The 15,168-nt window shown below is 44.7% G+C and overlaps 1 protein-coding gene across 5 annotated transcripts in view; it reads left to right on the plus strand.

The window, feature by feature from the left end:
• The window catches only part of SFMBT2 (Scm like with four mbt domains 2), a 281,711-nt gene that overhangs the window by 93,264 nt on the left and 173,279 nt on the right, over nucleotides 1-15,168 (plus strand). For all 5 annotated transcript variants that reach the window (XM_073652450.1, XM_073652449.1, XM_073652448.1 and 2 more), the window contains one exon: nucleotides 12,893-12,987. In XM_073652450.1, coding sequence (XP_073508551.1) covers nucleotides 12,893-12,987 — 95 coding nt within the window. The remainder of the gene's footprint in view (nucleotides 1-12,892; nucleotides 12,988-15,168) is intronic.

The raw sequence follows: 15,168 nt of genomic DNA on the forward strand, positions 1-15,168 counted from the left end.
GGAGTCAGGTGGTGGCACAAGAGGAGGTGGAGGAAGTAGAGGAGGAGGAGTTGTATGCGGAAGGGCTAACATCTGCAAGGTCCAGACGGTCGGCAGCACCAGGGCGGCAGGCATGTGAGGGTGGGGGAGATGATTTTACCAGGGCGCATGGTAGCAGCCAAACTAGTGAGGAAGGTGCAGGAGCCCAGGAAGAAGTGGAGGACGAACTGATGGAAGACTCATCAGATGAGGGAGACCTTGATCACATTTCTGTTGTGCGAGGTTGGGGGGAGAGGACAGAGGAAGGAAGCATGATTGTTACCTCGCCACCAACACAACAGGGACTTGGTTCTCCTGGATGCGCAACACACATGAGTGCCTTCTTGCTGCACTACCTGCAACATGACCCTCGAATTGTGAGAATTAGAAATAATCCTGACTACTGGGTTGCCACACTGTTAGATCCCCGGTACAAAAGTAAATTTGCAGAAATTATTCCTGCCATAGAAAGGGATGCACGCATGCAGGAGTATCAGCAGAGACTGTTGCAGAATCTTACATGTGCTTTTCCACAAAATACCAGTGGTGCACGTAGTGAATCTCACAGTTCCAACTTGCCAACCGTGGGACCGTCAAGTGTTCAGCACTCAAACCGTAACAGAACCACAGTATCTGCTGGTAACATCAATTTTGCGGAATCATTTCACCACTTTTTTAGCCCATCCTTTGCAAGGCCACAGGAGACAAGAAGTCTGACACATAGTCAACGCCTAGAGACGATGGTACAGGAGTATCTCCAAGTAAACATTGAAGCCACGACTGTGTCACTGGACCCTTGCTCTTTTTGGGCTTCCAATCTGGATAAATGGCCGGAGCTAGCCACTTACGCCTTGGAGATCTTGTCATGCCCCGCAGCCAGCGTTCTGTCTGAACATGTGTTCAGCGCTGCTGGTGGTGTGCTGACAGATAAGCGCACGCGGCTCTCCACTGATAATGTAGACAGACTCACGTTCATAAAGATGAACAAATCATGGATCCGAAACGACTTTTCTACCCCTGTGTCATCCTGGGGAGAGTAAAAGCTTGATGATTGGTTAAAATCACCCTACCAACCGTTTTAAGCTTTCAAATTACTAATCATGTTTATCTGTATCTTGACTGGAAAATAATTTGGGCTTTGTAGCAGTGTGCAGCACTGATCCTATTAGGCCATCTATAATAAGCTTCACCAGATTTAAAATTAAAAATAATTTTTAGCTGCATCTAGCCCGGAAAATAATTTTGGGGCTCCGAGATGCGCAAGACACATAAGTGCCTTCTTGCTGCACTACCTGCAGCATGACCCTCATATTGTCAGAATTCGAAGTAATCATGACTACTGGGTTGCCACACTCTTAGATCCCCCAAACTTTTCGATCAACCTTTTCATTTTAATAAAGACCAAAAAAATGGTCATTTTTGAAATTATAAGCATTAGCAGGTTGTTAGAAACTGAAATCAAACAGTTTTCAACTCAAAACTTTATTCTAGGTGATGTTACATTTTCACATAGGACCCCTTGTTCGAAAGGAGCTTCTGAACTCTCTCGTCCATTGAATTTGTCAGGTTTTGGATGGTTTCTGCTTCAATTGTTTTGCATGAGGACAGAATACCCTCCCAGAGCTGTTGCTTAGATGTGAACTGCCTCCCGCCATCATAGACACTCCTTTTAATGATGCTCCAAAGGTTCTGAATGGGGTAGAGGTCAGGGGAGCATGGGGGTCACACCATAAGTTTGTCCCCTTTTATGCCCATATCAGCCAGAGATGCAGATGTTTTATGTGCAGCATGAGATGGTGCATTATCATGCAGAAAAATGATCTTGCTGTGAAATACACGGTTCTTTTTCTTGAACCATGGCAGGAAGTGCTGTTTGAGAAAATCCACATACATTATGGAGTTCATCTTTAGCGCCTTCAGGGATCCTAAAGGGGCCGACAATCTCTCTCCCCATGATTCCAGCCCAAAACATTACTCCACCTCCTCCTTGTTGGCGCTGTAGCCGTGTTTGCGTGGGGTGTCCATCAACCAGCCATCCTCCACTCCATTCATCTGGACCATCGAGCGCTGCACGGCACTCATCCGTGAACAAAACAGTTTTGAAATCAGTCTTCATGTAATGTTTGGCCCACTGGAGCCAGTTCTGCTTGTGTGAAGTGGATAGAGGAGGTCGACAGGATGGCGTATGCACAGCTGCAAACCTCTGAAGGACCCTGCATCTTGTTGTTCGGGGGACGTTGGAGGCACAAGCAGCTTCAAAAACTTGTCTGCTGCTATGACAAGGCTTTTTTGCCGCTGCTCTTTCAACCTGACGTAATTGCCTGTAGGAAAGAGTCCTCAATTTGCCCTTATCAGCACGCACACGTGTGTACTGTGAATCAGCTACATACTTCTTGATTGCCAAGACACTTCATCCTGATCATTGCACAATGTTGATTGTAGTCATGCCTTGACCTAAACACTCCACAATTTGTTGCTTCTCAGCAGCCGACACATCCTTTTTCTTTCCCATTTTGGCAGAAAATGTAGGCTGCTTAATAATGTGAGAGAGCCTTCTTAAGTAGTCTTGCCTTTCATTGGACACACCTGCCAAACTAATTAGCACAGGTGTCTGCAATTGCTTACAGTGATATAAAGAGCCCTGACACACATCACCATCAATGAGTTTAACTGACAAACAAACAAATTCTTCCCTTATCACTCCTAAACACTTTTTGCATAATAATTTGGAACGCGGTGTACATGTGCTTTTCCACAAAACACCAGTGGTTCACGTAGTGAATCTTACAGTTCTAACTTGCCAACCGTGGTCTGTATGGAATTGTTCAATAAAGGGCCCAAAATTAAGATAACATAGATGGGAGAGGTCTCTATGAATAGGAATTCCTAAGTATTTGATACCCTGTGAGGGCCAGGCAAAGGGAAAGTTGGACTGGATGGAATCCTATATGGATTTAGGGAGGGAGACATCGAGGGCCTCAGACTTCGCTGCATTGATTTTAAAATTTTACCATGTAACAAAGTGATCTATTTCAGCCATAACAGCAGGGATGGATATATGTGATTGAGTGATATATACTAGGACATCATCAGCAAATAGAGAGCACTTGTACTCGGTGCCTCCCACCTCAATCCACCTAATATTGGGGTTATGGCGAATTGATGAGAGCAGGTGCTCCGTCACTAGGATGTATAAGAGAGGGGACAGAGGACATCCCTGCCTTGTCCCATTGGTGATTGTGAAAGGTGATGAAAATGTTCTAACGCACCCCCTGGGCCTTGGGACACCCGGAGCCGGACCCTTTTTGGTGGATGCTGGTGGTTGTAGTCTTCGTGGCGGCGATCCGGTTCCGTGGCTCAGGGCGGTCAAACCAGTGGCGGAACTATTTATGTGGTTTTCATGTTTAAATGTCCGACTACGCCACCCGTGGATTGCGGTCAGAGTGAACCGCCGCTACAGGGCAGACCGCTAAGGCTGGTGTTGTGGGTGCAGCAGAGCGTAGCATAACTCCCCACGGGAGGAGTATAGCCTCAGGGCAGTGTATGCGGAGGATGGGGGTGATGGTGCAGGGCAGCAGCAGTAACGACACGGAGTCAGTGATGCAGTTCAGGGCCTTTACTCACAGTTCTTATTATCCAGACCACGTCTGCAGGTAACGGCTGCCCACGTCGTACTGTGCTCACCAGGTGAGGGGCTCAGACAACTCCCAGATAACTTTGGAGCGCTTCACAGGACCCCCTTTGTGTGTCCTTTGTCTGGCCTTTCTTACCAACACTTCTGTCCGGCTGCCTCGGGCCTCCTCTTGGTAAACTTGGCGCCAGTTTCCCTGACCCTATGTGGTGCCTTCCTAGCGGGTGGAGCAAGGGGCTGCGCCACATAAAATGTCAGAGCCTCCGGTTTCTAGCTGAGGGTCGTTTCCTGCCTCCACTAGTTCGGGGACCGGTCTCCCCCTTTGGCCTGACCCCTCCACGCAGGTGGATTCGGGCGTGCGGTGGCGACTCGCCCGTCCGCACCCCTGGGATCCCTTCATTCCTCGTTCCTGGAGCCTTCTCCGCTCCTCTTCCTTCCTTCTCCCTCTTGCAGGCCTGGGCCTCTGTTACTAGGCCCGCCTCCGGAGCAGAGCTCATGCAGAGCCCCTGCTCCCTGCCACTTCTGCTCAGACTTCTCTGCACTGAACTAAGATGGTGCCCACCTTTTATACTCCCTTCTCAATGCACCCAGGAACTGCTTCCTCCCTGCTCCTGCACTGCAGGGTTCCCCTTCCTCAGTGTTCCCTCCCCCCACTCCAGCCAGGGACAGGGACTGTCGTGCCCATCTCAGGGGCATATTGGTCGCCCTGCCCCACGGCAATGTGGTGTAATGCATGCAGGTGTCGGGTCCTGATCCACACTCCATCCTTATCTGAGAGTGAGATATCACACCTCTGGGTGAGGTGCAATACGTCTGTAGTAACCGAGCCCTCGGTGCTACAGTTCCATTTATCTTCAGCCTAGGTGACGTATTGTGATACAGGGCCGTGATTTTGGCTATAAAAGGGTCCCCTAGACCCCTACCCCAAGCTTTTTAAGAGAATCATATATGGCGTGCCAGGAGACTCTATGGAATGCTTTCTCAGCATCCAACGAGAGTATCTACTTACAAATTTTTAACTGCATCTAGCCCAGGAAATACTTTGTGCCTAGTAGCAGTGTCTGCTAGTCAGCGGATTATCCCGGCTGTTAAGCAAGCTACACCACCTGTAGTTTGGACACTTAATTTTTTCAAAGGAAATGCTTCGGGACCACGGGATACTTAGTGAAGAGCATCAGGAGGCACCCCAAGGCATAGGGGCTGGGACTGGCACTAGGATGCCTTGCGGTGGACTGCCGAGCTCGATCCTTATAAAAGCTTTTTAACTGCAGCAGCTTTAGTGGACGCTACTGGAGCTGGAATTACGCGGCTGCTGGCATGAGACGTGCCCTCCAATAGATCCTTGTAAATGGATTTAAAGTGTATTCATTCAAATTAGAGGGACAATTTAAATTAAAAAGCTTAGAGCTGCCTCCACCACAGGGGGGCTCTCTCGACCCACCAGCGGACAGGCACCAGTATTGGGAGAGGGGGGCTGGCCGTCAGGGTTCACCGCGGCTCTGGCACAAACCCGGCGACACGGAGGTGGCACGGGCAGGAGCGGACTGGCCGTCTCGGCTTCTCACTTTTTGGATTTTAGAAGGGCATGACATGCCTATATCTGTGTCTCCCCCTCCTTTTACTCCTCCACCTCTTTTCTTTTCGCATGACTATATGTACTTGTCACTTTTCCATGTGTTAGTTGTGTCTTCTGAGCAGTTTGTCAGCTTTTGGACACCTTTGAAGGTGTTTTCTATGTGTTTCTATGTGTTTTTGTTTGCCTGCCATTGGTTTTAACGGTGTTTGAAGGTGTTCGACGAACAGTTCGACGAACAGTTCGGCGAACACACGGGTGTTCGACGAACCGAACCGAACTCGAACACTACGGGGGTGGCTCAACACTAGTTAGCAGTTCCGTCTTTTTGTTTCCATTAGGACAGTGCGGTCTATCCAGCAAAAATAGGAAAAAGTAAAAAAAATTCCAGTCCACATAAGAATAATGTAATAATAAATCACACAGAGATAACATAGACATGTATTGTAATACTCTGTTCACATTACTGTAAAATAACTTATGGCAATTAATGATAGTTACTTGTATAACTGGTACATTTCATGTATCTATTTATTGTTCAGGAATGGTTTGAAGAACATGACATACAGTTTAAGGCCACGGCCCCACTATCAGTATTTCGTCAGTATTCGGTCAGTATTTTTTCTCAGGAGTGGGAGACAAAACCAGGTGAGGAACAATCAGAGAAAAGGTATAATAGAAACAAGTCACCAATTCTGCATTTATTACCACTCCTGGTTTTGGCTCTCACAAAAAATACTGACCAAATACTGATAGTGGGGCCGTGGCCAAAGGTGTTGACTTGGCTTCCAAATTCTCCAAACCTCAATCTGACTGACCATCTATAGCAGTGGTCCCCAACCTTTTTTGCACCAGGGACCGGCTTGAAGCAAGATCATTTTTCCATGGCCCAGCAAGGAGGGGGTGGGGTGGGCGGGGCTTTGGTCATATGGGGGCGGGGTAATGGAGGGATTTGGAGTTTAGTGCATACTTATCATATAGTGTAGACCAGGTCCCCGCCAGGAGCTATGCCAGGAGCCCCACATAATGTGCTGTGCCAGGAGCCGCATCACTGAGGCCCCATCACGCCCTGCAGCAGGACAGGGCAGCTGTCCTGACAGCTGCTGTTCAGCTGCATTTACTTCATCCCAGGGGCGGACACAGACTGTAGTGGGCCCCTGTGCAAGAAATTTTTGGGGGCCCCCCCCGCCCTTCATAAGGCAACAAAGTTATGTAAACATAACCCCCCCATGTGCATCTCTCACCCCCCCATGTGCAGCTCACCCCCGTGCATCTCTCATCCCCCTCCGTGCATCTCTCATCCCCCTCCGTGCATCTCTCATCCACCCCCCGTGCATCTCTCATCCCCTCCTTGCATCTCTCATCCCCCCCGTGCATCTCTCACCCCCCCGTGCATCTCTCATCCACCCCCCGTGCATCTCTCATCCCCCCCGTGCATCTCTCACCCCCCCGTGCATCTCTCATCCACCCCCCGTGCATCTCTCACCCCCCCGTGCATCTCTCACCCCCCCGTGCATCTCTCACCCCCCCGTGCATCTCATCCCCCCGTGCATCTCTCACCCCCCCGTGCATCTCATCCCCCATGTGCATCTCTCATCTCTCCCCTCCCCCCATGTGCATCTCTCATCTCTCCCCTCCCCCCATGTGCATCTCTCATCTCTCCCCTCCCCCCATGTGGATCTCTCATCTCTCCCCTCCCTCATGTGCATCTCTCATCTCTCCCCTCCCCCCCATGTGGATCTCTCATCTCTCCCCTCCCCCATGTGCATCTCTCATCTCTCCCCTCCCCCCCATGTGGATCTCTCATCTCTCCCCTCCCTCATGTGCATCTCTCATCTCTCCCCTCCCCCCATGTGCATCTCCCATTCCCCCCACTCCTAGTTAATTGTATTTAAAAAAAAATAAAACTTGTTATACTTACCCCCATGCGATCCCTGCAGAATCCTGGCGCTCGTCCAAATCGCTGACACCAGGTTCTCCTGACTTCCGGCCATGTGACGGCGCCGTCACATGACCGGAAGTCAGGGGAATCATGAAGGTGCTGCCGCAGCAGCGCAGCGCTAAGATGTCCCGGACCCGGCGCTTAGCATGCGGCCGGGGGCCCCATGAGGAGAGAGACGCACAAGAGGGGGGCTCCGAGGGGGCTCCTACCGGCCGGGCCCCATACTGGAGTCAGAGCAGTCATGCCCTGATGGCGGCCCTGCTGGAGGCTGGAGGGGCCCCCTCTCCCCGCGGACCGGCTGAAAAACCCCAACGGCTCGGTCCTGGTCCGCGGACCGGCGGTTGGGGACCTCTGATCTATAGGATGTTCTGGAAAACAAGTCAGATCCATACAGGTCCCAACTGACAGCATACAAGACTTAATAGTGTACCTCTCCGTATGTAGAAAAATGAGGATAACACAGAGGAGTGCACTGTATTAGGTTTTATAAATCTCTCATATTGATAAATCTGTTTTTATATATCAGCACAGGCCTCCTCATGTCTATGCGATACGATAAAGAGAGTCCAGTTCTCCCTCTCCGAGGCTCCCATATCCAGTTGTGGAACCGGCAGTGTAGAATATAATGTGAATTTACAGCGCTAGATAGAAAGCAGGACGCTCTATATCCCAGATGCATTGATATAGGCAGGCCTGTGCTGCCATGTAAAGTGAACCTGTCAGGTGATTCATGCTGCCCAAACAATGGGCAGCATATATCACCGCCTAGCTGCTTGATTGCATTCAGGTATATTATTCTCTGGAATGCCGCAGTGTTTCAAATATAATTTGTTGATCCATTGATGACCATTGGCCAGAGACCAGACTAGTCCAGTGGTGCCCCAGGCCGGCTCCTCCCAGCACTGCAGCAGGTGATTGACAGGTCTCTCCCTATACACACGAGAGGGAGACCTGTCAATTGCCTGGCAGGTTACCTTTAAAGCAGATTCGTCAGTGACCATGATAGACAATTTTCGTGCATACTCCTGCACTATAATCATTTTACCATGTAATTGTAGGAATACTAATGAATCTAACATCTTCCTGCCAGATATCTCATGACTCCTGAGAGGTGTTGTGGTGTCTGTACCTTAGGAATCAGCTGTTTTGGCAGGAATAGGGGAAGCAATATTAGACGGGTGGTTTTAGGTTCACATATTTTTTATTTTCATGAGCAGCCATTTTCTCATACCATTGTATATTTTTCACCAAACTTTTCATTTTTTCTCTAAATTAACCGTGAATAGGCCAAATATGCCACTGTGAAATATTGCTCCGATTAAGTTTTCTCTTTAAAATGAAAAATAGGGAAATAAATGCCATGCCACTTAATGATTACAATCTAATTTGTCAGCTTTAACTATTATCTAGTGAAGCATGGAAGTCCAGTTTATTCTGTATAGTACAATCTGAAATGTATTCCTCAAGGATCTGCTGAATGGCCTGCTAAAGATAATGAAACTTGGCAGCTACCAACTTAAGATAGGGTCTAATTGCTAACGCAGCAGATACATGCTGAGCAGAGACAAGCGTTAAAAAACTTTAAAGAATTTCCGGAAATATTTTTAGATACAGTGCTTACTCGATTGACATAATTAAACAGCAGGACCTTCAGATTTTCTATAACAATGTATTTGGCCATAATTATTTTTCTTATGGTTCTACGTCAGGATATGTGAAATATACAGTATTCTATAGTGTAAGTTCTTTGTTTCATATTTCTCTCCAATATGTTAATTTCTTATTTATATTCAGGATTATGTTTTGGACTTTAAGAAGAATAATTGTTTATTGATAAAAAAAATCATTTCCACATAACCCCTACATCAACTAACTAAATTTAGCTCCATTATCGGGATCATGGAGGCTGGTCCTGAGAGGTAGGACCTTGACCGATATGATGAATCCGTTTTTAAATAGTTCCCAATGAATCCTGATAGAGTCATTGACTTATAATGGGGTCCTCCGTCAAGTTTCCATTATTTTGTTTAATGGAAGAAATAGTGTGACAGACTGCACTGTATTTGTTGTAAAGAAAAAAACAACAGCGACTTGGAATTCCGCACCAATGTGAACAGACCCTAATGTGGTATGATTATATCCACAACCACAAGTCCTCATTCAGACATTCATGGATCATGTATGTGTTCGGTCAGTTATTTTCATGGATAGAACATGTACTTATTAAAGTCTATGGAGCTGTTTACATGTATGTGGTTTTTATTTTGTGGATCATGTATCCCCCCCAAAAAATCACAAACATATGGTCATTTTATATCAGAGTCACGGATTAAATTACACATATAAGTCTACGGGTTTGTGAAAATCACAGACAGCACATGGATGGCATCAGTGTGTAACCAGCCTGCTGTCCGTAATTATGATTTTAATAATTAGATGTTTTGTAATTCATTTTTTTCTATATGAAAATCAGTGATGAAGCACCGATGGTAAAAACTGACAAAAGCTGATGAAACTTCCACCCAAAACACTGATGAAACTTGGACCTTTTTTTTCCATACGTGAAAAATCACTGATGTCTGAATGAGGCTTAAAAACTGCATTAAAGAAACCCTCCCATGAAGTTTTTTTTTCACTAAACATGTGTATGTTATTTACTATGTGTGTGTCAAATATGTGTTAATATACTCACCTACCGCCACCTTCTCTTGGATCCAGCACTGTTCTGCTCCTCTTCCCAGTGATATCACCGCTCTGCAGACTCTATGGATTACTCTGCACTATGCGTGACCCAGAAGTGGCTTATATAATGTAAATCTATGGAGCCTCTTTCTGACGCACCATAGACTTGCATGGTGGAAACCACTTCTGGGAAAGTGTGACTGTCTGCAGAGCGGTGATGTCACTGAGAAGATGAGAGGAGGAGCAGAACGGCGCTGGATACTGAAGAAGGTACATGAATATATTAACGTTTATTGAAAAAAAAACTTCATGGGAGGGCTTCTAAAACTTACAACACACATTTGTGGCTCAGATACTTCCAGCAATTCACAGTGAATGCACTGGGCAGTGATGCTACCGGGACTGGAGTTTTGCCTGAACCATCATCAGTGGGTATCAGCTACAGATTACAGCTGATATTCTGCTGCATGGTCATATTTTTAAAAGTTGCCAATCCCAGGAAATTATCACTTTAGTTGCATCAATGTGAAGTGACTGCAATGTCTAAGTGGTAAGACTGAGGAAGGAGAACAATCCCCCTCCAAACGATTGTGGAGCGCCAGTGGGTTGGTAATGAAAGCCCCCATCTGAGCCATTTATGTGAACCTATTAGGAACCGCCTGAAGCCTAATAGTCCTAATAGTTGGCCTTTGAGTGCAACACTGAAAAGGTAAATCTCCTGATATACAGAAATATTGCAATTTACTAGATAATCCAGAAGTCCAGAAAACAACATTTTTGTTTGTCAGTTACGTTCTCAAGAAAAGGTGGATGAACCCGGCCTAATAAATGACAGCCAATTGTTACTACTTACAGACATTTGTTAATGATTTATCTAGAGAAAAAGTTTATGAGAATAATAAATCAGCTAAGGTGAAGTGGAAACAAATCCAAGATTATTACGATAAGTCATAAGTGACAGAACTACGTAACCAAGGTTTTCTACGGGAATATGGATGGTCATTGACTTTTGCTGGGGGGATTGGTTTGGTGGTGATGTATTCAGTGTCTGCTGTTGTACCCACAAGTTTTCCCCCATTTGTCCATCCCATCCATTCTTGCACACTCTTTATTGAAAAGACTATTTGGATAATAATTTAAAGTAAAACACACATTAATATTATTCATGCTTATGTAAATTGTTGCCTTAGGAACATTAGCATTTCCCTACAAATATTTGCATAATTGTACTATTAATGACAGAACCTACACGAGTTCTCATCAGAAATGTATTGTAGTTATCACTTCATCATTACACAAAGGTAAAGTAATAGAACTGTTGTGGAAATCTCATTTATGCTGCATAATTGAAATATAATGGAGTTATTCCAGCACTGGAATTAGTCTTTGTAGAAACAATTATCTCTCAGATGCTTCTTCTAAGCCGCGTTAATGTACATTTATATCCCACCACAAATTGTATTATGTTATTACCACATGGAAATGGGATGAAGGATTGGATTTTTAATGAAACCAAATCTTCCATTTCAATTTGGATTTAATAAATATTAGATCACTGATTAGATCGTGTGTTAGTATCAAGGTAAATTGATCTCCGTTAACAGAAAATGATTTAAAAAAAACTGTTTTGTAATGCATTTCTTCAGTATACCAAAAGTATTCTAAAACCTATGTGTAGAGGTAATCTTATGTATAGCTGTTTTAAAGAGATTGTCCGGGTCTGTAACATTGATGGCTTATCCTTAGGATTGGTCATCAATGTCTGATCGGTGGGGGTGCAACATCCGGTACTCCTGCTAATCAGCTGTTCTCGCACAGCTCCTTCAACTATATAGTGGCCATGACTGGGTACTGTACATCCGCCCTATTCATAGCAATAGGGGGGGATGTGCAGTACCCAGCCATGGCCACTATTGAGTTGAAGGAGCCGTGCAGCTCTGTAACTGAGCAGTTCCGAGAACAGCTGATCGGTGGGAGAACCAGATGTTGCACCACCACCGATCAGACATTGATGAGCTATCCTAAGGATAAGCCATCAATATTACAGTCCATCTTTAAAAAAATGAATTATATGTTAAGTTAAATGCAAATAAGGAATATTTCTAGTGTTCAGAAGTTAATTTCCAATGTTCGAAAATTTACATTGCACAGATTGCCACATTTCCTGCCCTAATCATTAAGTCACAAGAGTTACAGGCATTCTTAGTACAATCCCAAAATTCTGTAAAAGAAAAAAAAAGGGAGGCGGCAAATGACATTTGTTATCTATTGATACAATATCAAAGAATATATCAATACTGTTTACGGAAATAGTGCTAATGGAATTTCTATAGGATTTATTTAAAAGAATGATAAAAAAATGATCTGATATTGTCCATGGAATGGACATGAATAGGACTGAGCTGACATCCGAGTGCAGTGTGATGTTTTCCATGCACTCATTGACTTGCATGGCCGAGTGCGATTCAAATATCGGATCTAACTCGGGCATGCTGCGATTTTTTCCTCGGACCGATTTTGTCTGAGGAAAAAGTCAGACGTGTACTCAGCCCCAAAGGATAACATTGGTCCAAGTGTGATCCGATGTTTTGTCGGATTGCACTCGGACCAAAAATACAGTCATATGCACGAAACCTTAGAGGGTCTGGTTTAGATTTCTCATGATACTATATAACTCCGTTGCTGGTGTTTAATAACTTGAGGAACAATAGAAAAAAAAAACCTAATGAATTAAACTCAAGAGATAGAAAATTCTCATGGATAATAGGTAATGCCTGTATACAGTCTATACAGATATTTCCTAATGATTACTCTATGTATAGGAGATATTCCCTTAATTGTGAAAATTCTGTCCATCTAACCAATAGCAATGATAGAGAGTTGGTTCAGGGTGACAATTTCTCTCTTAATTTCTGATGAGATGACAATATAGTCAGCTGGCAGTGGCACGTGAATCAATTTCCACACCACAGATGCCAACTATAATTCCAGTGTGGGTGAAGTTACATGAGGAATCTAATTGTCTCTTCTTCTCTTCTTTCCATAGATGATGGCTCCAGTGTTGAAGACACAGATTTCAGTTGGGATGACTATCTGGAGGAATCGGCATCTGTTGCTGCACCTCACACGTCTTTTAAACATGTATGTATTGCTGATGTCCGGGATTAGCAAAGCCCTGAACTAAATACCACGTGAGGAAAGCTCCGGCTAACACCTGGGATCTGGTGTCACATAGCAGATCAGACATCAAAGCCGTTAAGCTCATCTCAGAATGCAACTGTATCTTTGGTCAGACAAGTTTTTTTTCCAGATGCTTCATAGAATTTACACTTCCATGTGCAAAATTCTGTTGACTGTTTACTGCAGAGCTGTTACTTTGTGCCTATCAGTTACATCCTTCCTCCATTGACTTCAGTTATGAAGAAAGCGAATCTTAAAAGATAGATGATAAATGTCTGATTGCCAGGTTTATAGCTGGTAAGACCCCCACTAATTCAGGGAACAGTGGTCCTCTGTGTGAATGAAGTGTTAGTGAGCATGTGCAACTACTCGTCCTTTAACAATCTGTAACTCTTATAGACAGTTAAAGGGGTTTTCCACTACTGGGATTGCTATATTTCACCATGTAAAATAACAGCTTATACTCACCTCCGGTGCTGGCGCTATTCCAGTGGATAACCCCCTTTATGGCATTGATACATGCCCAGTAATGCTTCATTCAAGCAGTGGACTTTGGGACTCCGTTCTCCTAACCTTTATAGGTCCCAAGGGTTGGACCCTTATTGATCATACATGTATCTCATACCCTACTGATAGGTGATAGATTTTATGCAAATGCAAAAATATTTAGATTTGAGAGTCCTCAGTGGTTGATACCTTTTAATGGCTAACTGAAAAGATGGTAACAAGTTGCCACCTGTTACCATCTTTTCAGTTAGCCATTCAAAGGTATCAACCACTGAGGACTCTCAAATCTAAATATTTTTCTATCTACTGGCTAACACGGTACAAGATTATAGATTTTATGCGGAAAGATAAAAGACAAGAGGCGCTCCTTGTGTAACACCGTAGGCTACGGGTGTTGGTAAGATGGAGGGTTGGTCGCTCACCCATGTAGGCTGCTCACAGCATAACTCTATGAAAGAGTGATGTGTAATCGAAACATGACTGCTGCTCCAGCTGCCGTACTCACACCGATTGCATAGAGGACATGGACAATGAAGGAGAGAGGAGTGCGGCGTATCCTGGAATCACCTTTATCAGCAGTAGCCCGGGATCCACTACCCTCCTCTCTGATATTTATTTTATGGGACAGTTATTTTAAGAAAACCTGACAACGAACAGGAGGCAAGATGGACCAGGTCTTCAGAGGCTTCTCCCCTCCTGTTCCCCTTGAGTGACCGGTGTCTCTAAAGGGAGATACTTTCCACTCAAGGGCTATTAGCTGACAGCTTCCCTTTAAGGTTCTTTAATATTTGTTGCAGTATCCTATTGTACAGAAAAAAGGTCTCAATATGTAAACTAACCAAACATATTCCAAAGAGAGAGTTTTTTTGCCCTATGTCTGAACTATAGTAGTAATTCGAGTATATACATTGGAATACCTTTCAGACATACATGCTGCATGCAGTCGAAGCGTGTGATGTGAATATAGTCTTCCCGACATTTGCTATGCATATGAATCTAATTTATGGTTATTTCATTATTTCATATCCATTAAAAGAAAGAGCATAGGCTCTTTTTACTTTGCATTTCTGCTTTATTTTGGCTCGTGCCTGTGGAAATATTCCTGCGTAATGTCCCTAACATAGAGCCCTGATGAATACCCTACATCAGGGGTCCTCAAACTTTTTAAACAGGGGGCCAGTTCACTGTCCCTCAGACCATTGTAGGGCCGGAATAAAGTTTTTTTAAAAAAAACTATGAACAAATTCCTATGCACACTGCACATATCTTATTTTGAAGTAAAAAAAAACAATACAGGAACAAATACAATATTTAAAATGAAGAACAAGTCAAGTTAAATCAACCGGTATTTCAATAGGCAGGTAAATGTCCCCAATAGGCAGCATAGGTCCCAAATAGGCAGGTAAATATCCCCACTAGGCAGCATAGGTCCCCAATAGGCAGATAAATGTCCCCAATAGGCAGGTAAATGTCCCCAATAGGCAGCATAGGTCCCCAATAGGCAGGTAAATGTCCCCAATAGGCAGCATAGGTCCCCAATAGGCAGGTAAATGTCCCCAATAGGCAGCATAGGTCCTTAATGGGCAGGTAAATGTCCCCAATAGGCAGCATAGGTCCCCAATAGGCAGGTAGATG

The sequence above is a fragment of the Phyllobates terribilis genome, unplaced genomic scaffold (assembly GCF_046119375.1).
Source record: "Phyllobates terribilis strain yellow unplaced genomic scaffold, ASM4611937v1 Scaffold_11__3_contigs__length_659146591, whole genome shotgun sequence".
Lineage (NCBI taxonomy): Eukaryota > Metazoa > Chordata > Amphibia > Anura > Dendrobatidae > Phyllobates > Phyllobates terribilis.